Source organism: Equus asinus, chromosome 6 (assembly GCF_041296235.1).
Source record: "Equus asinus isolate D_3611 breed Donkey chromosome 6, EquAss-T2T_v2, whole genome shotgun sequence".
In the NCBI taxonomy this organism is placed as follows: Eukaryota; Metazoa; Chordata; class Mammalia; order Perissodactyla; family Equidae; genus Equus; species Equus asinus.
In genome coordinates, this window is record NC_091795.1 from 42839851 (window position 1) to 42867711 (window position 27861).

The 27861-nt window shown below is 50.5% G+C and overlaps 1 protein-coding gene across 1 annotated transcript; it reads right to left on the reverse strand.

The window, feature by feature from the left end:
* Nucleotides 1-379: 379 nt before the first annotated feature.
* On the reverse strand, nucleotides 380-27515 carry VAX2 (ventral anterior homeobox 2). Its single transcript, XM_014836608.3, has 3 exons — nucleotides 27184-27515; nucleotides 9102-9289; nucleotides 380-1053 (listed from the first exon to the last, which is right to left on the reverse strand). Exons 1-3 carry the CDS (start codon nucleotides 27419-27421, stop codon nucleotides 616-618), a joined length of 864 nt encoding a protein of 287 aa, XP_014692094.3. The 5' UTR covers nucleotides 27422-27515; the 3' UTR covers nucleotides 380-615.
* Nucleotides 27516-27861: the final 346 nt, after the last annotated feature.

A 27861-nucleotide genomic window follows, 5' to 3' on the forward strand; every position in this document is an offset into this window, starting at 1 on the left:
GGGTCTTGCCTGGGTTTACCTTGGCGTCTCTCTCGGGCTCTCTGGATCCTGGTCTTGCCTTTCCTTGTCTACCCTCTTGAAGGACTTCATGATTCCCCCTCTCCAGTGCTATGTTTGAAAGAGGAGCTTGTAAAGGGCAGTGCTGAACCAGCAAAAGCACTGATGTTGCTACACGGGCCTTGGGATGCTTGGGTGGGAGCTATCAGAGTCACGTGCCTGTCGCCCACCCACGTGAGTACCCCGATCCCCCCACAACTGTGAACATGACCCTGGTTTTTGCCCCCTCCCATTAGCGGTGGCCCGATCTTTGACCATTTTCCTTCCCAGTGGGGGTGGGGAGGGGATTGAGGGCAGTGGTGGTGCTGTGGGGACTCTGTTTCCCTTCTTGTCATTGTTTTCCTTTTATTTCAGTGAGAGGCACACGCACACTGCACTCACACACACATCGTGGGACCAAGGCGGTCGTCTGGTCGAGTCTCTGAGCCGGGGGGGCGGGTGGGGCAGGGTGTGTGGCTGCCACCCCTCCTCTGGGGGCCTGCTCAGGGCAGTCCGCTGGGGCACAGGAGGTGGGGGCGGGGCTGTGCTGGGGACTCGGTGTCACACAGGGGTGGAGGCTTAAGCATTAGTTTTCTTGTCGCCAACCGGGCTGCCTACTCCTCGCTCTGGCCGGCTGTAGGGCTCAAAGGCCGAGGAGCCCAGTTCGTAGCCTGCAGGCAGGTCCAGGAGCGGGGCAGTGGAAAAGCAGAGGGCTGGCAGAGGGGGTGGCAGTGGGGGGGACGCCGGGGCCGAAGTCAGAGGGTTGAGGCGTGGGGAGGAGTTCCTGGGGCCACCCAAGGAGGTGCTTCTGTGGCCGGCAGGCAGGCCAGGCAGGCTGGGGGTCAGCGCCAGGAGGCTGGGGGCCCTGGGCACGGACAGCAGCCGGCCCTGTTCCAGCAGCCGCAGGATGTTGGAAGTGGCAAAGGCCTCAGAGGCTGAAGAGGACGCCCGCTTCTCCAGGTCTCTGCTCTGGTCTTTCTTCTGCTTGGTACGGCGGTTCTGGAACCAGACCTTCACCTTGGGGCAGAGGGTGGGGTGGGGTGTCAGGAAGGGAGAGGGGACAGGCCAAGCCAAGTGGGGGCCAGTGGGAGGAGAAAAGGAGGGGAAGGGCATGGGGGTGTAGGGGAGTGGGGAGCAGGTGGAGTGAGAGGGGAAAGAAGAGCAATTCGATTGTCATTAAGGCCTTCCCACAACCAGCCTGCTCTGGGTGAACTGATGATAAGGAACCCTGGCCCCCCAAATCATGGACACCCCTCCACTGCTGAGCCTCAGATGGAAGGGCTGGCAGATGGAGGGTGGAGTTTGGAGGGCACACATGCAGTTCCCCTCTTGGCCCACACACATTCCACTCTTAGGCAGGTCCGTGGCTTCAGCCACCATTTATGTGCTGGTCAATCCCAACTCTACCTCAGGCCCAGGCCTTGGAACCGAGATCCAGACCAGCTGTCCAACTGCCTGTTAGACCTCTCCATGGATGTCACAAAATACCCAAACTCCACACGTTCAGACCAGCTCGGATCCACTCCCCTACACAGGGGCCTTTCCCGCCTTCCCTCTTCCATGAGGGCCATCACCATCTGTCCAAGCAGAAACCTAGGAGAGCTCCCTAAGCCCCCCACTCCCCAGTGCAGGCCCTCTGCTCTTCCCCTGCCCACTCTGGCCTGGACTGTGGCCGCAGTCTCTCCAGCATGGCCTCTCAACTCTGCCGGCCCCTGAGAGACCCCTGGGGAGCCTACCTCACTCCTAACCTCAGGCTGATCAACTCAGAAGGGGGCTGGCTGGGACCCTGACACTAGTTTTGAAAGCTCACTGGGAGATTCCAAGGTGAGAGAACCACTGTTCGAAGGGTCTCTGTGCCTCCATCCCAGCCTCACTGTTTGCAGGGCCGGGGCAAGAGGAAAACTGGAAGGCCTGGGTCATGGCCCTTCCTGACTCTGACCTGCACATGTGTGGGCACCCAGCCTGTTCACACCCTGCAAACAGCCCCTGATGGTTGCTTTCTGGACCTGGGGTTCTGGATAATGGCTGCGTGGTCTGTCCTTGGGAGGACTGACTCAGGGAGAGCCCAGGGAGGCACTGGAAGTGGGCTCAGGCCATTTGGTAGGCAATTCTGGAATCCTGGACACCTGGGGTGTGGCCTAGAAGGTGGGCACGGCTCCTGCTGGGCATGACTCTTCGGCCTTACAAAGTCCTCACCCCATAGGAAGGGACATGGCCAGAGAAGGGCCAGAGTGGGGCCCTCTAAAGCATGGGACCTAGGGTAGGGGCCAGTAGCCCGGTCTGAGGACGGTCCCACCTCTCCTCATCTTGGCCCCCACACTTGGCTCTCTAACCCAGTCTGCCATTCCCGTGTTTGAACCTTTCACAGCCCCCTCCTGCCCCCTCACCTGTAAAGGCCGGGCTGCTCAGTGTGATACCAAGTGTAAGAGGATGTGCCAGGGTGTTCAGGGGAACTTCCAATGGCCACACACTCAAAGCTGGGGACAAAGAGGTGCCAAGTACCCTACCTCTTAAATAGAGCCACCAACAGAAGGGCAGAGACACCTTTTTCCAGGCCTCTGAGAGGAAGCCGATCTCGCCCTCCACCACCACCCAGCACTGGGCTCTGGAGCCCCTGTCCTGTCCTTAGAAGAAAAGGAGGCTGGGAGGGAAGCCAAGTGGTCAGCCCTCATGGTGACAGGGATCTCTTCCCCTCTCTGAGAAGGAGAGGGTGCCCCCCTGCCGAAGGCAAGTCGGGGGGCCCTGAAAGAATCACTTGTAGGGACTGGAAGAGCCTGAGAGAAGGAGAGGCTGGGATTCCCTCCCCAGCTGGAAAACTTGTCAACTGCAGGCCCATGTCACCTGTGCCCAGACTTGTGTCCCCAGGAGCACAGAGGCTGGCCTTGCTTCTGGCCTGGAGGTTTCAGGAGGCTGGCAGCCGCTGGGCAGTGTGTCCCAGCAGGAACCATGGAGTGGAGGGCCTGGAAAGAAAAGGATAGGGAGGCCTCGCCGGTTCCCTCTCACTTTCAGAAGACCTAAGGGAGGCCAGCAACGCCTGTGGCTCCGGATGAAGGAGCCGAGAGGTGAGGAGGAAGCAGGCATGGGTGACGAGGAGGGCAGAGCTGAGGCTGCCCAAAACCTCCTGCAGGAGCAAAGGCCTCCAGCCAGGGACGCCTGGGTGCCTCCCTCCTCACACCAGAAGGGCCCAGTATGTAAAAAGCTCTCTGCCTCCTCGCCCCCCCCCCCTCTCCTACCCTCCAACTCTAAGGGAGTGCATTGATGGGGGGAGGGAGCAGGTGGCTCAGACAGGTCACACAGGCCTTCCAGAGGCCACAGCGGGAGGCGTTCAGGACAGCAGGGGCCTTCCTCCAGCAGTGAGTCAGGCCTGTTCTGAGTGGGGAAGTGGGGAGAAGAGGAGCTGTGAAACAGAGGTGAGTCTGATGTTTTAAACCCATTTCAGTTTCAATAACTGAAAACGACCAGAAAGACACGGGATCTACTTGAGACGGACTGCTTCATTCATTCACTCACTCACTCATTCATTCCGCAGATATGTATGGAGCGCCTATTACGTGCTGGGCGCTGTTCTAGGCTTGGGAGTTGGCAGTGAACAAAGCAGAGCAGGCCCTTGCCGTGTGGAGTGGACAATGTAGGGTGGGAGATGGATGATAAAGAACAAATACGGACAGAGAGGCAGGGCGGGCAGGTGCTTCGAGCAATGCCTCTCAAATTATTTGTGGTGAAGGACCACTTTTTAAAGGTTCCAGTCTGCTGTGGACCAATACTTTTATAAAATACAACTAAAATGAACTACTAGAGAAATTGCTATATACACTTCTGAACCCTCTCCATTTCTGAACTTGTCACGGACAGACAGCAGTTTGTGGGCTGGCACCAGCCCCAGGACCACATTTGGGGACAGTGCTTTAGAGAAAGGATAAAGCAGATAAGGGGGAGGGGTGGGGTGGTGACCATCATTAATGGGGTAGCAAATACTGAAGAGGTGACATTTGAAGAAGCTATCAGGAAGGGATCGTAAAGGGAGAGTTGACCCAGTCCAGCCGAAGGAAGCAACTAGAAAGAAGAAAACTCTTTTATGTTTGTCAGTCTGGGATCTTGATTCCTCCAGGAAGTGGTCCCAACAGATCCTTGGGGACCATGGCTCTGCATGTCACTACATTCCTTTCCCCTGCTGAGAAGCTTCTTGTCTTCTCTGCCCACTAGCACCCACCCTCTTAGGACCTCAGGCCAGGCACCACCTCCAAGAAGCCCTGAGCTCAGTTTCTCATCTCTAAAATGGGGACAGAAATACCTGGCCTTTGCAGGGGTTAAATAAGGAAATCCAAGCAAAGGGCATAGCACGGTGCCTGACCCACACAAAACGTGAGTTATCGTTCATTGCTGGCTTTCTCTGCTTCTAGCTCTGAGAGGGGAGAGGACAGACCCAGGAGTCATGATTCCTGCCCTTGGGGAGCTGAGGGTCTAGTGGGAGAGCCCCCACTCCCAGCAAAAGCAGGGCAACTAGGTACAAAGGGAGTGGCAGTGACGGGGGGTCTGCTGAGGACTGATGAAGCTTTGACATGGGGCGCTCCCACACACCTGCTGCTGCAGCTTGTGTGGTGTAGCAGGGAGAGGTGCCCACGGGCTGGCGCAGGGTGTGGCTGTCTCTCGGGAAGGTGGGCCTGCAAGGGGAGGAGAGGGGAAGGCGGAGGGCAGGTGGAGCTGGGGCGAGGGCGGCATGCCCCTTTGTTGGGCACTTATGGGCTAGCTCAGGGACTCTCAAGCCTGGCTGCACTTTGGAATTACCTGGGGTTTTTTTTTTTTTTCTAAATCCTATTGCACATACCCAATCCCAACCCATGAAATCAGAATCTCTAGGGCGTGGGGCCCAGGCATGGGTATTTTTTTAAAAGCTCTGTGGGTGATTCTAATGTCGCAGACTGTGGAGATGGATGCTGGAGCTGCAAAGGTGGGAGTGAGAAGGTCTGCCCGTCCACTTCCCACCATCGATCCCATGGGCCCTAAGGGTTGACTCCTAAGGCTCAGGAAACAAGGGACAAACTGAGTGAGAGACAGGCTTAGTGCCTCTGAACTGTCTCCTCCTGCAGGAGAATCTCAGTTCCGTCTGAGGGTCAGCCTCTTCTCAGGGTTAAACCCAAAGTTATTGGTCCTTTCAGGCTCATTTAATCACACTCTTCCAGGGGACACAGGTCCTATCCTGCAGCACACTGCTGGGGGCATCGCCCTCTCCTTATCTTCCCAGCGCCCTGCTGTGGTCTCTCTGTGGGCTGCCATCTTGCCTCCTCTCTCTCCTGGTTCCTCTGGAACTCAGTGAATGCTCAGTGGCTTCATGCCCTGATCTCTGTGATTGCCAGACCACGCTGGGACCCCTGGCTGCACACCAGGGGATGGGGGGACGGTTTCCACTTGGCTGCCAGGACTGGGGGAGCATCTTCTGGGAGATGATCCATCACCTTCTTCGGGCTTATGGTCAGTCTTAAATTCCAAGACTCATTGTTGAGTTGAAAATGACACTAATCTTTGAGAAACTTCTTCCTGTGACTGGGGGTCTCACGCTTAATCTGAGATGAACGGTACCTGTGTATCTGGGATGGCCTTGGCTTTTGTAACCTGGACCAGGAAGGTACCACCTATTCGACTGTTCTGGAAGAAGCCATCTGGGGCAGAGGCGATGGGCATGGGGCTGAGGACAATTGCTGAAGGGCCAGAGCTGCTCTTACCAAGCTAAGTGGTGATCCTGTCACTACTGGGTCTTGGCTGCTTGTCCTCAGCATGGCCCCTGGCCTTGAAAAAGTCCCCTAGGGCAGCGGAGTGAGGGGGATCCCAGAGCCAGCCTCTCACCTTCCCTTATTCCACAGCCACATCTTTTCTTGTTCCTCAGCTCAATGTCATCTCCTCAAAGAGGGGACCACTCTGAGCACTCCAATAAAGCATTTCCTCCTGGTCTCTGTCATGTCCTGCCTCATCTCCCTCACAGCACTCAGCACTCCTGTAAATGCTGTGTGTCTTTCCTGAACAGAATGTCAGCTGTGTGAGGGCAGGGGCCTGGTCTGTTTGCTTCTCTGCTGTATCCCCAGTGCCCAGAACAGGACCAGGGACACCGCAGGCCTTCAGTAATAGCTTTGAACAAAAGTATGGGTGAATGTACTGAGAATTCCACAGAATTCTAGCTATATAAGCTTGGGCGAGTTAACTAACCTCCCTGAGGCTCAGATTTCTGAAATGGGGATAATATTACCCATGAAGCCATCTTTCTATAAAGATTAGATGAGCTAATGAAGGTGCCTGCTTTACATTTTGAGCCTATTTAATTTCTTTGTGCCTCAGTTTCCTTCTCTTTAAAGAAGAGATAATAAAGACTTGTTCTGGTATAATAAAAAATATATTTGGTCCATGTCCCTGGTTCTAGGCACAGAGCTACTACAACCCCAGGAATTTCCTGGGTGACAGGAGTGTCTTTTGTTAAGCATAAGGAGCCCCATTTGAGCACACTGGAGTTTATGCTAATGAGGTGACTCAGGGTAGGCCCCTAGATAGCCTCAGGGTGGGGCTGGACCCAAAAGACCAGACAAGTAGACCTGTGATTAGAAAGTTGAACTTCAGCCCCATCTCTGACATCAGGGAGGGGAGGGAGGCTGGAGATGGGGTTTTAAAAACTCTTGAAGAATGAGATTTGGAGAGCTGGGCTGGTGAACACGTGGAAGTGCTGGGAGGGAGGCGCACCCAGAAAGGCGTAGGAGCTCCCTGAGTCTCCTCCCAGACCTGACTCTATGCATATCTTCCATCTGGCTATTTCTGAGTTGTGCCCTTTATAATAAAACTGTAAATGTATGTAAAGTGTTTTCCTGAGTTCTGTGAGTCATTCTAGCGAATTATCAAACCTGAGGAGGGAGTGTGGGCACCCCCAAGCGTACAGCTGGTCAGTCAGAAGTATGGGTGGCCCCTGGGACTTGCAACTGGCATCTGCTGTGAACCTGCCTGTGCACCGAGCCCTTCACCTGTAGGGTCTGTGCGGACTCCTGGAGCTGGTGTCAGAACTGAACTGACTTGAACAGTTGGACACCCAGTTGGTGTTGCAGAATTGGTTTGCTGTTGGTGTTGGAAAACACCAGACGTTTGGTCTCAGAAGAAAAACCTCACACGCATCCCCCCAGGTTGTGGTGAAGCCTAACGAGTTAGGACACGTCCAGCACTTAGAGCAGTGCCTGGTGCCCACAAAGCTCGATAAATGTTGGCTCTGCCTTATATTATCTGCAAACCCCCAGAACTGGGGAAAGAGAAAGGAGGCGGTCAGCAATAATCAGTGAGTTAAGGATTCGTTGAGGGCTCACGGTGTGCGGCTGTGTGCTGGACTCCCCAAAGAGGCCTGAAGAGGGCACGTGGCCTCCAAATACATTCTTGTCCTTGGGAAGTACATACTAGTTGGTGCCCACTACACACCACACACACTCACACTAAAGGTCAAGCTACTTTGAAAAGTTCTCCTGGGACAAAGTCAAGAAGCCCTGGGGAAGGCTTCCTGGAAGAGGAGGGGCTTGGCCTTGATCTTCAAGGGAGGGTAAATGTAAGATGCATGGGGGGCAGGGCAGGGGAAGAATGAGGACCCAGAAGGAGCTGCCGACCTGGGCATCTGAAGTGCCCTTGAAGAACAAAGTTTCAGGGGAGAGTGTAGGGGCAAAACTAGGCAAGGCAGAGGGTAGTTAGGAGAAAGAGGAGGGGCAGGTATTGAGGGGTGACTCTATGCCTAGGCCTCAGGGTTTGAGGCGCCTCCCTGACTTCTCCCAGGAGCTCTGGCCTGGCCCAGCCACCGCAGCCCCGCTCTGAGCACAGCCCGGCTTTCCAGCCCCCGTCTGAGCCTCACTGGAGGAAGCACCCAGCTGCCCTGGGCCATCTGCTGGGTTGTTTGGGGCCCTGCAAGGCAGCTGGAGGAAAACAGGTCCAGGCGGAGAGGACCGGAGAGGACCCGTGCCTGCAGGACAGCAGCTGCTCCCCAGCAGGGCCAGAGCCTGACTTAACTGCAGCGGGGTCCCTGAGGGAGGAACAGCAGGAGGCGGCTCACGGAGAAGCCTCACGTACCCTCCTTCCAGGCTGTCTGCGTCCTTCCTCCTCTCCTTCCTCTCCACTTCCCTTTAGAAGTTCTGTTTGGGCCACTGTTTGCAGTACATCTGTTGACTGATCTCTCTCACACATAAGATTAAACTACCAGAGTTGTAGCTAACGAGGGGTCTCTGCGTCACTCTGACAAGCCCAAGGATGGCTGCCCAGTTTACAGGCAGCATCAAGATGCCAGACTGCCTGTCCAAATTCTGGCTCTGGAAATTATTAGTCGTACCACCTTGGGCATAACCTCTTCTCATCTGTAAAATGGGATGATACTGGTGGCTCCATCAAAGGGTTGTTGGGAGGGATCAGTGAATGAATATACGCAAAGCACTTAGAATAGTGCCTTGGTGCCAGTGCTACTAAGTAAGTATTATTATGGTTATTATCACTATGTAGCTCTATTTCCAGCTTGAAATGCCTCCCTTTACAGAGTAGGTGCTCAGTTTACTAAAGTGTTTCCTTTGGGTTAATCATAATATTGTTATGTCTTAACAATATTATGTTAAGCCCTTCTTTCCACAGGAGGTTCTGAGGCACGCTGGGATGGAAGGAAGGGGATGGAGGGTGGAAAAGCCCAGGATGGGGGATGAGAGATCCCTAACCCACTTTTGTAATATCTCCTCTCTCCCCACTCCACCCCCTCACCATCCCTTCCTGTAGGCTCCTCTCGAAGTCCAACACCCCCCTAAGCCACTCCCTGTATTTGAGTGTCTCTCCCCCCTTGTTTCTCTGGCCTTTTCCCCGTATCCCACCCCAAGGGCCTGATGCATCAGAGACCGACTCTCGACTCTCTCCGTGCACCATATTTATTTGCTCTGGTTTGCCTACAGCTTTAAGCCTTTCCCTAACGCATGTCTGAACTCTGAAGTTGGGTCTCCCTGTAGCAGCCCCTGGGCCTCATACCCCAAGGAGTTCCCAGGCTGCCAGGGCAGGGGCGGAGCGGCCTGGCCTTGCCCTCTTACCTGGGTCTCCGAGAGGTTCAGCTGGCGGGCCAGCTCGGTGCGCTCACGGCCCACCACATACTGGCAGCGCTGGAACTCCATCTCCAGGCGGTACAGCTGCTCCGCTGTGAAGGAGGTGCGTGTACGCTTGGGCCTGTCCAGGTCCAAGCCTTTGGGCAGGACAATTTCTCGGATGGTCCCTTTGGCATCTGCAGGGACCATGAAAGGAGGCAGGTTAGTTTTCTGCTTAAGGAGTTAGGCCACCAACAAGCATCTCCGTAAGAGGCACTGTGGTCTAATGGGGAGCTCCTCAGGCCTGGGCCTGGCTGTGTGACCTCTGACAAGTTACTTACCCTCTCTGGGCCTGGGTTCCTTAATCACCCAAAGCACTATGTTGTATGTAATGGGTGTATGCATGTGAAGGGGCCTCAGTACAAATGTCAGGTCTACCATCATGGCCTGAGCAGAAAGGACTCACTCTGATCCAGCCAGGATTCTGTTCCCTTAGCAGAATCAAGAAGAAATGGAAGGGGATATACTGAGTCCTCAAGTGCAGGAAAAGATGGCTTAGAACGGGGTATGGTCAATCAGGTAAGGCTTACTGGAGGAGACGTCCAGAGCCAGGTCCTAAGCCATGTGTGTTTCTGTGTGTGTGTGGGTGGGTGGGTGTGCGTGTGGGCATGTGTGCGTGCCTGGGTGAGCACTCTGCCCACAGACCCTCCTGGGGTCCATGAAGAGGCTAGCTGGTATAGGGTAGAGGACAAATTGGGGAACTGGGGTCCCCAAGAGGAGCCCAAGGACCATTGCTACTACGTCAAGCTGCTGGGGTGCCTTCCAGAGAGGGGACTTTCTGCCACTCCCCATGTACCTAGTCCTGAACAGCAGGGCTGCCCTCCTGGGCCCTGGACCATTGCCGTCCATACATGGGGCCTCCGATATTTTGGAGCCCACCAAGAGAGGCTGAAAACCCTGCAGCCCACATTCACCTGATATTCCCACTTAAAGAATTCAGTAACAGCAACAAAGCATTCGGCAAAAGTAAAATATTTTTGGAGAGGTGGTTATATATATATATATACACCAGCTTTAACCATGGGGCAAAGATGATCCATGTTTTAACCATACACATTGATGGCTTGAAATCTAGTTATTAGAAAATTTTATGTCAAAAGTTAAAAGCGTGAAAATCTGCAGCATCATATTCTGCAGGATTTACCAAACCACTCCCAGCACATGATGTCGATAATAATGAAGCAAAACTAACAGCCATTTATCATTACATAGGAAGAGCAGTGTCAGTGGAAAACTTAGCAACGCAAGGCAGCCTGATCGAGACACCCTCCACAGGTGTAGCAATTCCCACCGTCTCCAGGGGGCGTGCACAGTTGGACTGTGCAATGTGGCCAGAAGCGTTAGGAGCTGTGGCTGCTCATGTTGTAGTCATAATAACGGCTGACACCTGTGCCAGGCCTGCTCTGGGCCAGGTGCTGCTTTAAGCACTTCCACCCTCCCAATGTCTCAATGAAGTTGGAACCATTGTTATCCCAATTTACAGATGGGAAAATGGAGGAACAAATTTTAAGTACTTGCCCAAGATCACACAGATGGTGTTCAATAAGCTCTAGAAACCCTCTCATTTTACTTTATGAATATCCTCTTTTATTAATCCCTAATGATTCGATTGATAGGTTATAAGAGGACTTTGGTCATGGGTGAAAAATGGAATCTTCTGGATGAGTTCATCGTTGCCCTGGAAGATGCAGGAAAGGACCTGCATTTGGGAGATGTTGTCTGCCAGGAGGTCTTTGTGAGCCACAGGATGTAGATCCTACTTTTGGAATCCTTGTTCTAGAGGCTGAACCTGAGACCTCCCCCTCAAACCCCCACCATGTGATTTATGAAACTGGTTCTTCCCGGCTCCCGCCAGGGCCAGGGGATGTTCGCTCCTCCTGGGGGTGCTCTAGCTCCTCATGGGCTCCAGGATCGCAGGTCCTTCCCTTGATATCAGAGGTTCTCAAGCACCTTCGTGTTCACACGAAGAGGTGAGTCAGGGAGAAGGTGAGTCAGGGTGGGGGGACGCAGTCACTGCTCAGAGGTGGCTGCCTCCCCTCACTGGGCAGGTCTTGTGAGGGAGCTGGGCAGAGGGCATCAAATGGATGTGGGCTCAGCTCTTGGAGCATTGGTGGGAACCACAGTCCCTTTGGGACAACTCAAGCTTCCCCAATTCAATCTTTCTACATTCCAAGAAGGTGGGATAACATTTGTGACCCTATTGTGACTGGGTCCCTGGTTTCCAATTGTGAGACCAGTCTCAGGACTTCCTCATGACACCCAAGTGATTCCATCTCCAAAGGCAGTGATTTTATTAAAAGCGTCTTTGGGGGCGTGGACTGGTGGAAGGGTGATGGGCATCTTACGTGATGCCAGAAGCTTCCCACCCTCTCCCTAGCAAGCCTCCTGGAGTCCCCTGGAAACTCTGAGATTGTGCTCCTAACCGCTGGAGTCAAACCACACATGCCCCCACACTTGCCTTTTCGTAGACGAGCTAAGAGGGGCACTCCCACCTCAGGAAGCAGCTAAGTTTAGTTCCCTCACTCGGGGTCACAGGAGGCAGGAACCACATAAGAAAGGCAACTTCAGACTTGCTCGGCAGTTATCAAACATGTCGCACACATAAGCACGTGAAACGATGCTCAACATCACTAGCCGTTAGGGAAAGGCAAATGAAAACCAAGAGAAAGCTAGTAGGATAGCTAAGACAAAAATACTGAGAATGCCAAAGTCTAGTGAGGATGGAGAGAAACTAGATGGCTCATACATTAGTGGTGGGAACGTAAAATGGTGCAGCTGCTCTGGAAACTGGCCTAGCCGTTTCTTTTTTTTTTTTTAAAGATTTTATTTTTTTCCCTTTTTCTCCCCAAAGCCCCTCTGGTACATAGTTATATATTCTTCGTTGTGGGTCCTTCTAGTCGTGGTATGTGGGACGCTGCCTCAGCGTGGTTTGATGAGCAGTGCCATGTCCGCGCCCAGGATTCGAACCAACGAAACACTGGGCCGCCTGCAGCGGAGCGCGCGAACTTAACCACTCGGCCACGGGGCCAGCCCCTGGCCTAGCCGTTTCTTAAAGAGTTAAACATATATTTACCATAGAACCCAATGATTTCCCACCAGGGCATTTATCGTAGAGAAATAAAGTCTTGCGTTCTCATCAACACCTGCACACAGATGTTCAAAGCAGCTTGATTTGTAGTAACCCCCAAAGGAAACAATCCAGATGTCCTTCAATAGGTGACTGGTTAAACAAACTCTTGCATCATGGAATACTACTCAGCAATGAAAAGGAATGACTATTGATAAACACGACAATTTGGATAAATCTCCAGGCAACTATACTGAGTGCAAAAAACCAAGCCAGTCCCCAAGATTACATACTGTATGATTCCATTATATAACACCATCAAAATCACAAAGTTATCAAGGTGGAGAACAGATTTGTGGTTGCCAGGGGTTAGGTAAAAGAGGGTGCGGCTGTAAAGGGGTAGAGGGAGGAAGTTTCCTGGTGGCGACAGAACAGTCCTGTGTCTTGATTGTGGTGGTCATTATATGGATCTCTAAGCGTGGTAAAATGTCACAGAACTATATACAAAGACCAAAAAAAAGTGCACACTGAAATGGGTGAAATCTGAGGAAGGTCTGTAGTCTAGTTAACCATATTGTGCAATGCTAATTTCCTGATTTTGGTAATGTGGTATAGATATGTAAGATGTCACCATTGTGAGAAGTGAGGTGATGGACACATGGGACCTCTCTATACCATTTTTACAGCTTCTTGTGAATCTATAATTATTTCAAAATACGACAGTAATAAGTAAAAACAAAACATGCCATGATGTTTTGTCACAGAAATTGACAAACCCATTAATGGAAAGCATATAATAGTGTTTCCCCAAGAAACACTATTTGTAAGGCGATTTTTGTTTGTAAGATGATTAAAAATGGTACATAAATACACATTTGTCATTTCAAAAGTTATGCAGTTATGTTAGTATTCACTAGAAGAAAATTTAAACCTATAATTTTAAAGCCTTAGGATAAGGCTAGAGTAGGTATTTAATTTTCAAATGTACTATGATAAAATGTTAAGTAAATAAATGGAAAATTAATATAATGGAAATGGTGAAGATGATATCCAAATAAATGCAACTGGAAAACACTGGAATAAGGAGTGCACAATTAGACCCAGGTGCACACAGTGACAGAGTTTATGATAAAGGGAATCTTCTAAGTGAGGGAAGGTTGGTCTAGTCTATAAGTGGAGTTAAGCAGATTGTGACCATAAATTACCTGTTTGGAATAAAATTAAGTTAAATTCATGTCTCACACCATAAATAATGTTTCAAATGGACTAGAGAGCAAATCATAGACTATAAAATGATAAAGCCACTAAAAGAAAATAAAGGAGGATATTTTTATAATTCTAAGCTTGGGAAGAGCTTTCTAAGCAAGATACAAAACTGGAGCTGTAAAGGAAAAATGAAGGATATATTTGTTTATATTAAAGCTAAAAACTTTTGTATGACAAAAGCACCAAAACCAAGGTAAAATACAAAAGACAGAATTGAAGAAAATTCTTTTTAAAAAGGCAAAGAAATAATATCTAGAATATATAAAATGCAATTATAAATACATGATTTTTTTAAAAAAGGGAAATAGTCTAGTAGAAAAACATGGTCAAGTAATTTATCTGAGCCATTCACAGAAAAGTTATCCGAATGGCCAACAAACTCATGAAAGGATGAGCATGGCCTCACCTAATCAGGATTATGCAAGTTCAAGCAACAATGGATTATCATCTGTCTCCCATAAGAGTAGAAGCACATTAGTAGATGATTAATAAAACAGTGAGGCATGGTAGGGGACTCGGAACTCCCATTCACTGTTGGTAGGATTGTAAATTGTCATGACATTTTAAGGCTGCATTTGCCAAGATTAAAGACGTACATAACTTTTGCTCCAGTAATTTTATTTTAGTAGATATTTATCAAGAAAAGCACAAACTCACGTGCTGTAAGTATATATAAGGATTTTGTTGCAGCATTGTAAAAATATTGAAAATTTGAAAGCATCTTCAATGTTCCCCTTAAGGGAAATGGCTGAATAAATTATGGTACATTCTTACCATTCCTATTTTATAAAACACCATGTAGCAATTAAAAAGAATGAAGCAGGGGCTGGCCCCGTGGCCGAGTGGTTAAGTTCGCGCGCTCCGCTGCAGGCGGCCCAGTGTTTCGTCGGTTCGAATCCTGGGCGCGGACATGGCACTGCTCAACGGACCACGCTGAGGCAGCGTCCCACGTGCCACAACTAGAAGGACCCACAACGAAGAATACACAACTATGTACCGGGGGGCTTTGGGGAGAAAAAGGAAAAAATTAAAATCTTTAAAAAAAAAAAAAAAAAAAAAGAATGAAGCAATATCTCTATGAACTGGCATTAAGTGACAAAAGTAAGTTATAGAATAATATGTATAGTACTATACCATTTATGTAAATAAAACAACTGTATATATTCAACCATTCAACATAGATTTACTATACACCTACTATGTGCCAAATACTATTCTAGGGTCTGAGGATATAAAAATGAGCAAAATCGACAAGGTCGCTGTTCCCATAGACCTTGTACTGGGAAGAGAGACAGATAATAAATTAAAAAACTAATATGTAAGGTAATGATAAATGCTGAGAGACAATAAAACAAGATAGGAGGCTATTACAGACCCACTCCAAATAACCAAAACCCAATAACTATAGTGTGAGTGTTTGTACTTGCTGTTTTCACTAGGACGGTCAGAGGAGGCCACTCATCCAAGTCAAGTTAGTGTAAAAACCATGAACGCTGTTCACCAGTGTGTCCAACTCCTTCCAGGCACATGGTGGGGTTGCACTAATTTTCTGCCATTTGAAATGAGATATGACCATATGACTTGTCTTAGCAAAGAGGAAAGGATACAGTCACTTTCGGGTGAACACTTTAAAAGCTGGTTCATACTTTGCCACAGCCCCTTCTCCCTACTGTGATGGTCACGGAAGCGGGAGCCAAGATGGAGCCTCATCAGCCTGGGTTTCTGAGTACCACGATCAGCCCTGCCCGCTTGTGATGGATTTATCACGTGAGTGAGAGATCCACTTGTGTTTCGTTAAACCTCTGAGATTTTGGGTGGTCTCGGCAGCAAAATCCAGCCCAGACTCTCTGATGCAGCCCACTTGCCTAAATTGTTCCTTTTCTGGGTGGAGTTTAGGGGAATCCCCAGGAAGGAGGGACAGCCTTAATTCTAGGGCCTCTTTGTGGGGAGGTGCTTGTTAGGGTGAAACTGCAGGGCTCTAAATGGAACAAGTCCTGGGGTTTGCTGTCCTTCCGGTCTCCTCAAAGAGAGGTGAGCCCTAGAGGTACAGGGGAGGGTGAATTCTGCCCAAGGAGCCTTTGCCTTGCGACAGGTGGTGACCCCTGCCTGATAAGAGGCAGCTAACGCTCCTGACCACCAGGACCAGAGTACCCACTGTGGGTACAGACCTCAACGCCCTACTGACTTCATCTCCCAGCACCCCGTAGATCCTCTACACAAAGAGCTGCTAAGGTGCTGATTTTTAAGCGTGACAATGACCTTCCTGCCTTCATCTACCAATATAATGTGATTACTATAAAAATTCCTTGTGGAAAATTTATTCTCAAGTTTATTGGGAATGTTGAAAATGAAAGAATAGTTAAGAAAAAAACGTTAAAGAATGAGGAGAGAATACCTGCATTACCACACAGCAAAACATGTCACCAATCTGCAGCAACTAAAATGGCATGATGCTGTCACCAGAGCTGTGACGCCAACCCACGCAGACAGGAGGGCCTAGCAGTTTATAAAGATGACATTTCAAGTTAGTTGGAAAAAAGACAGGATTGTTAAGGAGCTGGCTTTTGGACAATTAGCTCATTATTTGGAATAAACCATTTTATCTCACACTGCATGCAAAAATAAACACAAGATGGATTAAAAATGTAAATGTAAAAAATAAAGCTCTAAAAATGGGGAAAAAACAAAGAAGAATTTTAAAAAATAAATGACAGTTTTGAGTATCTAGAAATAAAAGCTTCTGCAGGATGAGAGACAGTTAAAGGACAATATGATTGGGAGAAAATATTCGTAATACATGCATAACAGAGTCTTAATGCCTAGTACACAGTCCCCACAGACCAAGAGTAAAGTTGAGTAGTCTGGCGGGACACTGAACAAATTGTATGAAAGGGTTATTCAGAGGAGAAGAAACACAAGTGGCTAATAAATATGAAAACATACTTAAGCTCAGAGGGAATCAGAGGAAATGAAAGTTAGAACAGTGATGAGATATAACTTTTTTGAGATGCCATATTTTATCAATCAGACTGGGAAAATTGTACTGGCAAAGAAGAGGGAAAGTAGGTTTTCTCAAGCTCTGTTAGTAAGAATACAAATTAATACAATATGTGTTTTTTTGGCAAGCAATTTCATAATGCTTAGCTAAACTAAAACACGCATAGTTCCTTTGTTCCAAAAATTTTATAGAGGGTTTCTACCCCAGAGAAATATTGGTATGCTTTGATAAAGAGAGATCCACTGTTTGTAGCAGAGTTTGTAAGAGAAAAAAAGGGGAAAAAGCTGAGTGTTTATCAATAGGAATATTGTTGATGGAATCAGAGTATAGTCACGCCTTTGGCTATTATGCAGACATTAACAAGAACGAGGTACATCTCCTTACACTGACCTGGACGGATGCCCATTATATATGTACTGCTCCTGGAAAACAGCAAGAATGTATGAAACCATTTTTATAAAGAATAAAAAGTAAAACTAAACAATGTGTGTGTGTGTGTGTGTGATTATACCTACATAGGATCGAGTCTAGCAGGATGAACACCTCTCTTTTCTGTTGCCTCTAGGGAGTAGAAGCTGGTCAGGGAGGGAAGACTTCTTCCCTCTTACTTTCTGTACTTATTTACCATTTGGTTTGTTGCAAATGCAACAATTTTTTTTGGTAACAAAAATTTTGCAACAAAAATCTTGAGTATTATAATTACGTATATTACATATACACATATAATATATTATAATATTTTTATCTTTAGTTGGAGAACTTCCTAATCAATTGAGAACTAAAATCTAGAAGCCAAAAAAGAAACGGCCATTAGATGTGATTACAGTTTAAATTTCAGTTCAGAAAAAAAACCCCAAAACTTCAGCAAAGTTTAAAAAGAGAAAAGATCTGAGGATGTTTACAACATGTCACAGAAAAGGGAATAATTTCTTTAGTATGTAATGGCTAAAGCACGTGAAATGGCTAAGTACATGAATTAGAAATTCACAGAAGAGGAAATAAAAATGAAGAATAAGTGTATAACAATATGCTTAATACTAATAAAAATATTCTTTTTCACTTGCAAAGATTTCACTCTAAAGATTGAGTAGATCCTGGGTTGGAAGGATGTGGAGAGATGGCACATTTATATGCAACTTCCGGGAGTATAAATTAGTACTTTTTGGCATAAAATTTGGAAATGCCTATCATAATTTTAAGTCTATATACTTGGATTTCATAATTTCACTTCTACAAGTTTATCCTGTAATTATATTCATACCAGATATATGTGAAATGATATTTATTATTTTAAATATTTTGTTTTGAGAAGTTTCAAACACACAAAGTGAGAGAGGATAGTAGAGTGTGCATGGATAGACCTGTCCCCCGGCGTCAGCAGTTATAACCTCAGGAGCAAGCCGATTTCTTCCACATCCTTATAATTTTAAGAAAATCCTAGACATCACATAATTTCATCCATAGACATTACATGTATCTCTAAAAAAAAAAAAAGAATCCTTTTAAAAAGCAACCACAATTCTATTATCACAACCAAAAAAATTAACAATAATTCCTTAATATGATAAAATGTCCCACCTGTTATCACATTTTCAGATTGTCTCATAAATGAGACTTTAAGAACACTCTTTTCAAATTAGGATACAAAGATGTTCACCGGAACATTGTAATAGTGAAAAAGTAGACGCAGCTTAAATATCTATCAGTAGGAGACTGGTTAAATTAATTATATTTTATTGGCATAATGGAATACTAAGCAGCTGTTAAAAAGAATGAAGCAGTTCCAGATAGAAAGATTTCCACAAATATTTGGTAAATGAAAACAAGGAGTTTGCAAAAAAAAATCCCACTTTTGTAATACATAACTTACATATTTATGGTTTTCAATTACTAGGGAAAATTTGGGAGATTACACCTTGGGAGTGACAATGTATTATGCAGGGGAAATGAAGAACATTCAACTTTTACATGATATAGCAAAACAGCAAGGATTCATTTTTTCAGTTAGAAAGATATTTTATAATTCAGAAAACAAAAGACGTCAGAAATAAAATTAAAAGACATTATAAACTAAAAAAATTGCAACACATATTGAAAGCAATCGACTACTATCCATAATACAGAGCTTCTACAAATCAAAAAGAAAAGGGATATTTGAAAATTAAAAGGGTCAAAGGAAACGAATTGACAGATAGATAGCAGAAGAAATACAACTGGCCCATAAACATGAAAAGATGCTCAGCTTCACTAATAATAATAATAATAATAATAAATTAGAATGCTAGTGAGGTACTTCTTATCAACTATAAGTTTGGCAAAAGTAAAAAAGATACGTAATGTCCAAAATGGGGAGAGGGCAAAAGTAGGGGTATAAATTGCTAAACATTTTCCCCCTGCAGAACAATTTGACAATATCTATCAAGATATAAAGTGTAAACTGTGATGGCAAGATTTGGATATACAAGCACTTTCAGGCATTGCTGGGATGGGGAGAGGGTACCATCTTATGGAGAGAATTTGGTATGATCTTCCAAATTATAAACACAGATACCCTTTGACCCAGTAACCCACTTTTAGGAACTTCTCTTAGAGATATACCCACACATGTGAAATGAGCAAGGAACAAGTTTATTTACTGCAGCCTTGTATGTAACAGCAACAGATAAGAAAAAAGCTAAACGTCTATCAATAGCGCAGCGAGTATGTAACATCCATTATGGTCTGCCCAGTCCTTATAAACGGAATACCAAGCATCTGTAAAAAACGAGCAAGAAATTCTTTATATCCCAAGATAGATTGGTAAGTGAAAATAGCAAGATCCAGAAAAAGCATAGAGAGATGTCACCATATAAGTAAAAAATAAAAGCAAGAAAAAACAATATAGCTGCGCTGACTTGCATAAGCCTAAAAATTACTTGGAAGGACACATGAAAAAGCAGTAAAAAATGGCTGCCTTTCAGACAGGCGGGAAGTGGAGCATGACGGACAGGGATGGGAGAGAGATTTTTCACTGTGTACTTAAAACAACAACAACTTTTTGATGTTCGGATCATATGAATTAATAACTACTTTAAAATTAAAGGAAACAAGTTTAAGAAAATTTTAGTGTGTGTAAACCTTTTGAAACAGCAATTCCGTTGCTAGGAGTTTATCCCTCGGAAATACTCAAGGCGGTGCGGGAAGACCTGAGCCTTGAGATCGTTGCAGTGTTTATTTTTAGGGAAAAACAAGCAAAACATCCTTCCAGAGGTTAGGAGAATTCAGCTTTCCCCAACCAAAGGAATGCTCTATTGTCACGGCGCAGCGCGAAACGGTTGAGCAGAAAAGACGACCTCTGCGGGTTAAATTTTTTTAAAAGGTACGTTGTGCCATTTGCGACGATAGGAATGGATCCTGAGGGTATTATGCTGAGTGAAGAGAGTCAGACAGAGAAAGACAAATATCGTGTGATTTCACTCATATGTGGAAGATAAACACACATAAGCAAGGAGAACAGATCTGTGGTTACCAGACGGGAAAGGTGGGGGGAGGGCGAAACGGGTAAAGAAGCGCATATATATGGTGGCAGATAAAAACTAGACTGTTGGCGGTGAACACGACGAAGTCTTTACAGAAGCTGGAATATAATAATGCACACCTGAAATTTGCACAGTTATAAATCGATATGACCTCAAAAAGAAAAAAAGATACGTTGCAAAACAACTTAGGTAATACGATTCTGCGTTTGCTAATGTTTGCATGTGAGAGGGGGAGAAACTGCTGGAAGGGCGCGCCTGAACCTGGGAACCGTGGCTGTTTCGGGGAGCCTTCTACCGCTTCGGGTTTTGTTTTTACGGTTTGAGCACGTAATACGTTTTGAATTTAAATCCTCTATCCTATCGACCTGTCTACACTGTAGGCGTGGCCCTGCCCGAGGCTGGGTCCTCTCGGGGCGTCCTCCACCCTCCCAGCGCTGGTTCCCCGCAGGTCCACGGGTGGACGCGGTGGGCGACAGAAGAAGCGAAACACAGAACAAACCCTGGCTTTAATTATCTGGTGATTTCCAGCTCCAGCGGAGAACTGGAAGCTTGCGAATTGGACGGAGATGAGGGGCATGGATTTATCTAGTTATTTCTCTCACTCCCTGGCTGGCTTTGCGGGGGGCAGCCGCAGAGATCCAGGAGACTCACTGCCGATCTTGCGGCCCACCGCTCTGCTTCCCACGACCTCCTGCTCCGGCCCCGCCGGCTTCTAGGCGGCCTCCCCCGCCTGGGGATGCAGCTACTAGTAAAAGAACCATATTTGAGGTTTTTCAGCTTTTATATTTCGGCGGTTCCCAAAGTCGAGGATTGCACAAAGTTCCAAGAATATGGCGTTGCCCACTTTATATTTTAACAATTATTCTATGTTCTGGCAGCATCGCCATTTCATTTAAGAAACGAGACTGTAACGTCAAAAAATAAGATCATCTCAAAACAGACGGTCTTCCCCTGGAAAGGGCGTTGCCAAGTCCTGCCTAGTGAAACACGCCAAGTAGACGATTGTCTCCCTTCATTCATTTGACTAATATTTACCAGTGCCTACTGTGTGCTAAGCACACATGTGGGGGGCTCGCGTGGATTGGGTGGGCGCGGTGACAACCCCCTACGTGGTCCCGGCGCGCCATCAAGGGAACCCGGCTCCCGCACCTGCCTGCCTCGAACTCAGCGCCGACATCGGTCCCCTACACCCAGGCCCGCCGCGGGTGGGTCAGGAGGCAAGGCTGTCTCTCGGACGGGAAGCTGAGCGCCAGCAGCCCAGCCGGATCGGTCTGGCACATAGTAGGTACTCATTAATGTTTGTGGAATGAATCAACCAAGCGAAGGGCAAGGCCGTAGGAGAGGTGGTTAGAGGGGCCTTCGCCGACCCCAACTAGACCTTACAGCCGACCCCACAACTCCGCCACGCTCGCAGCCCTGGCTTTCCGGGCCCACTCGCTCCTCGGCTTTGTAGGCCAGGTCTCCTCCAGGCGCTGCCACCTCTTTCTACAGCGTCCGATGCCACCCAGGGACCCCTCGCCGAGAGACCCTCTAACCTCCCTCCCAGGTCGGGGGTGGGGCGAACCCGGCGCCGAGACCGCCCGGGTCCCGGGGATTCCTGGGCAGGGCGGTCCGCCTCGGCGTCTTCTATCAGGTTCTCAAACTGGGGGCCGGCACTCGGCGGGACGCGCCGCCGGTAACCGGCTGCCGCTTTCCGAGGAGAGTCAGGCCAACCTTTATTGTATAGTAAGTAAACAGGAAATAGAAGGCAAAATTCGTAAGCTTTGTATGCCCTCCCCAGCCTCCGCGGCCTGCCTGCCTGCTTGCTTAAAATATGAATCAAAGAAACAGCGTACAGAGAGGGCGCTGGCGGCTACCACGGCCCCAGACCGGAGTCGGGGGTAATTGAGGAAACGGCGGGGAGCCAACAGGACCCACAGACGCCCTCTCTCCATAGTGCTGCACCATCGGTGAAGACTCGAATCTGCTTGGTGCCAGCGCACGCAGCCCAGGGACACGCTCCGCCGCGGTCCGCTCCCTCCCCGTCAGTCCTAAGTACCCGCACTGTCCCAGCCTCCGAAGGACTCGGCCTTCCTGCCCAGCTGGTCGCCTGGGGGGGGGGGGAGGGGCCACCTGGAAGCTCCGACCCTGCAGGCATGTGTGTGCCCGATGCCACACGGGTCCACAGGCGTCTGAGTCCAAGCGACCCCCCAGGACGGCAGAAACAGCATGAGAACACAAGCAGCCGCCCGAGGCCCGCACGGTTCCCTGAAAAGGAAGACGGTGCACGCAGGACACGCCACCAGAGACATGTTCAGTTGCTGGGCTGCTTCTGGGGGGAGGGTCAGCAGGGATAAAAACCAAAATGATAGGGCCCGGCAAAGACCCGCCAGGAGAATGTCGGTCCTTCTGCCAAAAATAAATAAAGCAAAAGAATAACAACAAACATTTAAAAAAGCTCAGGAAAATAAAAAAGAAACCAAATACACCCACAAAACCCAAAATTAAAAATTGAAATAAAACAGAAATCCCAAAGTGCAGTCCCCTGCATGAAACATTTAAACCTTTCAGCGCTGCCTGGGGGTCCTGAGTAATGGCTTCTATCCACAGACTCAGATACTAAGGCCATATTCGGGCCCAAGTATATGATGGCCCAAGTGCCAGGACTCACAATCCAGTGCTCCTTCCGATATATCACTCTGTCCACCTTCTCTGTTGCCAGAGCGACTGCCGGGCAGGTGGGCCCTCATGGAGCTGCTGTGACCTGCGGGGGGCAAGGCCTTCGGGGTCTAGACCAAGACACCCTAGGTCCAGTGGCATCTGTAAATCCAAGGAGAAAGCGAGTGGATGCTGCGTCTGCGACTCTGAACCCAGACCTGGCTGCTGGAGTGGGGAGTCTGTTCCCAAAGGCCGCTCCCAGCTCAAGCCCCCCAGAAGGGGTGGCCTGGCATCTTCAGAAGCATCTGTGGCAGCCAGGGCCCCACCTGACTGCATGCGCCATCGTGCTGTTCGGAGGTGCATGTTTCTGGAGTGGGGGTCCAGCACTGCCCCCAGATTCTCAGGGGAGGCTGGACCCCTCTAAATTCAATGCCCCCTTCCCCACACCCACATCCATAGTGGGAATTGTCCAGCCACAGCCGGAGGCCCTGGCCTTCCTTCATCCTCCCGGTCCCTGGCCACCGGTGCATCCATCAAGCTCTCAGGTGAAAGCATTTTGGCTAGTGGGTGATGGTGTCGGGGGAGCAGTCATTCACTCAGTCAAGGGATCCCGCAGTTCTGCTGCCCTCCTGCTCCCAGACGGAGGGTACAGAGCCAGGCAGGGAGCACCGTGGGCCTCACAGTGCGAGAGCGCTCTTATGAAGGCCTCTGAGTCTTGCCCTACCTGGGCCACAGTGGCAGCACAGAGTTAGGGGCAGAGGGTGTGGCCCTAATGTGGTTTTGAGACCAGCGGGCCTGAGGGATGGCTTCAGGTGAGCAGGGTCTGGCTCCACGCATTGTTTACAAAAGTTGCTGGGTGGAGTGATGCTGGCAGAGGGCCATCCCTGCTCAACCCAGACGGGTCATTGAATTCACGTCCGGATTAATTTGGGGAGCATGTAGATGGATTTGAGTGTGCGGGTGCGACTGTAGATTGTGAGGTTGCAGGGAGTTTTGGGTGAGAGTTGTCCCATCTCTTCTGACTGCCAGGATCCCGGCTCCACCGAAAAGGCAGTTGCACCGAGCCTGCACAGTGCCGTTAGAGCCACGGCGGGGAGGCTGCCTGTTCCTTCCCACTGCTTCCTGCCCCCGGCCGGCGAGGCCTTTCCAAATAGAAAACAAAAGGACCCCCATCCTCACCCCTCACCCACCAATAGGCCGTGCACGCAGAGGTATGGGGCGGCCTACTCCGCTGTAGGGTCTCCATGGAAGCCTAGCTGTGTCCGCGGTGGGGTGTGCAAGGTGCCTGTCATGCACACAGGCCTGTCATCCCGGTGGCCTTGTTTGCGCCCGCGTGTGGCATGAAGCAGCCTCCATTTTGAGGCAGGGGATTCAGTAAGGTCAGCCTCCCTGGCTCCCTGACCCACATTTCACAGAGGCAGCCGGAAACTTGAGTGATTGGTTGAGCGAGGGTTCTTTGAAGGGGATTGGGGAAGCCCGCACCGTGTGGTCGGCAAGGTAGCGCTGATCCGCCTTTCATCAGTGGTTCTTGACCCCTTGGCTGCTCACCTCCCCACACATGCGCAGCCTCTGGGCCCAGGGCCAGAAGGAGATGTGTCCCTCATGGGGAGCTGAGTTGGGAGAGGCCTCTGAGGAAGGAGGCCCACCCCCAGAAGTGATCTATGAGTCACCTCCGAGCTCCTCCCCTTTCATTCAATGGAATATTTATGGAGATCCAGCTGGGTGTTTGCAGTTTTATAGACATCATCCCTGACCATTAGCATAGCCCTTCAAGGTAACAGTTTCTTTGTACAGACGAGGAAATTGAGGCACGGAGAGGAAAAGAAACTGCTTCAAATTGAAAGGGCTATAAGGCCAGTATTCCAAACTAACTTCACAAAATCCCAATGCCCGTGCTTTCCTCCTACTTCCCCATGTCTTGAGCCTCCCACAACGGATCTGCAACCCTGGGGTGGGGCCCTCAGGGGAGCAAAGGTGGGGTGGAAAAGAGGCAGAAAGAAAGGCAAACACCCAGAGAGAGTCGGGCTCTTTCCCAGAGTCCTCACCCCACCGGCAACCTGCACCCGCGGCAACCTGAGGCTGCGATGGCAAATGCCTCCCTCCACCTTCTCAAGGTTTCCTCCGAAGGCACCTTGGCAGGATGTGTCCTTGAGGCCAGGGGCAAAATGTACTCCCAGTGAGAACATCCTGGAGGGATATTCATCTGGGGGGGTGGGGGGTGAAAAAGGGCTGCAGACGTCCCTTCACCAACGCTGGGCCTTTCACGTGTCAGAGCCTCTGCCCTGGGCCCTGGTGGGGCCAGGCGTGAGCAAGGTGACCCTGGCCGGGAGGGATTAGTAGTAAATGACATCCCGAGTATCTCAGGAGTATAATAACCTCCTCATCATTAATTGGGAAAGGACATAGGGATTTATGAGGGATCTGTTTACCTTTTATTTTTCGGGTGTGTAAATACACCCTCTATGCTACGTTTCTATTATACTGTACAAACATAACGGCTTCGCAGTATGTGCGCACACGTGTTTATAAAAGTGCACCTCCTGAAAATGCCCACAAGCTGCCCACACACATGGGGTCCATCCCTGCCTGGCTGTGGATGGCGCCCAGTGTGGGTAGCCCCCACCCCACACGGTGCAGGGTCACTTTTGACTCCTACCTTTTATGTGTCTACACTTGGGAGTTATCTAACTGACATCTATACACAAAATGTATTTGTTCCACATGCAGGATTTGTAGAGCGTACGGGATGGTAGATGGGCACAGAACTCATAATTGTCCAGGCAGAAGGAAAGGCCCACAGAGATGGGGTGCAAGGTGGTAAGTGTCATGGTCAGGACTTGAGGGCCTTAATCTGGGAGCGTGGGCTTGGGGGGCTGAGTTCTCCATTTCTGAAGGCCCTGAAGATGCCATTAATAAGGAGCTCTAAGTTGGCTTAAATATCTTGCGTTTAAGACACCCACCGTCTATGCAATGAGATCTCACTTAATCCTAGGTGCCCAACAGGTCCACATACCCGCTGGAATCCCTGCTGGATGGGGACACCCCCCCCCAATGCTCTGTCCCCAGAATAGCGCTGGGCACCCCATCTCTGGGCGACCACACCTGGCACCAGGAGCGTTTCTGGAAGTCCAGGGTCCCCAAGTCTGTGTCCAAGACTGTCATCAGTCAGCTTCACATTGGGCTGCTTCCACACTCTACCCTAGCTCTGTCCCCCATTTCCAGAGCCACCCCAATCCAGTGGCGTGGGGAAGCTGTGTGCAACCAGGCCCAGGGGTCCCAGTCTGTGTGTGGGTAGCCCAGCTCAGACCAGAGAAACTCGGGATCCTGGCGCGAGAACTACCTCGAGCCGGGGTCAGGCTGGTTCCGCTTCCCCAGGCGGTGGCCGTGGAAATGAACTCGGGCCGTCGACTCCCGAGGCCCCGCGGCGGCTCGCAGGACCGGCGCGCAGGAAGAAGAGGCAGGAAAAAGGCAGCGAGCAGGAGGAAGCCGAGCGAGGCAGTTGGAGAAGGAGGCCGGGAAGACTTTCCCAAGAGTGGCCTCTTCTGGGCGCTGGGTCTCCTGGTCCCGGGGCTCCGGGATGGTGGGGCAAACAGACCTCAGGCTCTGGCTGCGGCCTAGGGATGGGCCGAGAGCAAGACCCCGGGACCCCCTTTCTTCTCCCATCTCGCTGGGCGAGGCCCGGAGCCGGCGAAAGCCGAGCTTAGAGCCCCGCGTGAGGCTGGCTCTGGGGACCGGCGGAGCCGCAGCCTCGCGGCAGGGAGGCCAGGCAGAGCGGGGCGCTCGGGCGCAGTCCGGAGGCGCTTGTAGGAAGAGAGTGCTGAGAAGGCGAGCTCGGCGGAGAGAAATGGCCAGGAAAGAAGAGAGAAGGACGAAGGGCGAGGGAGAAAGGGAGAGACGCCGGGAGAAAAGGCCAGGCCGGGAGAAGGCCGCACGGAGAGCCGCCTGGGCCCGGGAGCCGAGAGGCAGTGGAACCGAGAGAGCGAAGCGCAGGCGGGCAGGCGCGGCGCACGCCACCCTCCGCGTTCCGGGGTCCCCTCCTACGAGCGACCGCTGCGGTCGGCGTCGCTGGGAATGGGAAACAAGGCTGAGCAGGAGGCGGGGAGGCGCCCGGCCGCTGAGCAGAGCCCGGGCCTTTTCCTCCTGCGGTTCCGGATGCCGGTCCCTCCTCATCCTGACCCCGCGGAGCGCTCGTGACGCTTTTCTCTGCGAGGGACGCGGGGCGGGGACCTGGCTCTCGGCATCCCACACTCCCATCTCTGCCACAGTAACCGGCAGGATGGCCTAGGGTGAGGGGCTGGCCCGAGAGGATGAGAATTGTAAGGCAAAGAAATAGGGATCTCTTCGGTCTCATTTGCTGCTTTGTCCCCTGCCCTCAGCTCAATGTCCAGCACACAATAGACGCTCAAAATAATTTTTGCTGAATGAATGACTGAATGATGAGTTACTGAGCACGTGAATTGGGAGGTGGAGGCTGCAGGAAGGTCGGAGGCCCCAGTAGGGGTAGAGTGGGGTCCAGGGGGTCAGGGCCGCGAGCTGTCCTCTTACCTCGTACCAGGATGCGGCGGCAGTGGTCTGCCTCGCCGAGCCCGGGCTGCCCGTCGCTGTCGGCGCTGCTCTCCTTGGAGCCCGCGGGGCTGGAGGCGGATGTCCCGGCAATATCCCTCGGGCTGCGGCCGCCGGCATCAGCGCTCGAGTCCTCCGCTCCGCCGCGGTCCCCGCCCCGCCCGCCGTGCGACTCCCGGCGTGCGGGGCCGCGGTCGCGCTCGGCGCCCCCATCGCCCATGCCGGCCGCCACCGCCGCCTTCGCCACCGCCTGGCCAGCCCGGGCTGGCCAAGCCCGCGGCTCCCCGCCCCTCGCGCCTCCCGCCGGACTCCTCCTCCTCCGGCCCCGCCCCCGCCCGGCGGATCCACCCCTCCCTGCTGATTGGGCCGGAGTCGGGGTTCCCGACTCCCAGTCCCCGGCCCAGCGGTGTGCCGGGGGGTTGAGGGGCGAGGGCCCCCACTCCTCCACCCTAGCCTAGCTCTGCTCCGAGCCCGGCAGAGGAGGCTGGGGCGGCCCCGGGGTACTGAGGAACGCCCTACATCCTCTCCTGAAGTTTATCATCTCCCTCCCCCAACCGCCAGCCTACTCCCCGCCCCACTCCGCCCCCAGGGAAGCGCAGCCTCCGCGCTCCAGCTCTTTCTTCGGGATCAATAACCAAAGTGCTGCAGAAAGGCGACCCC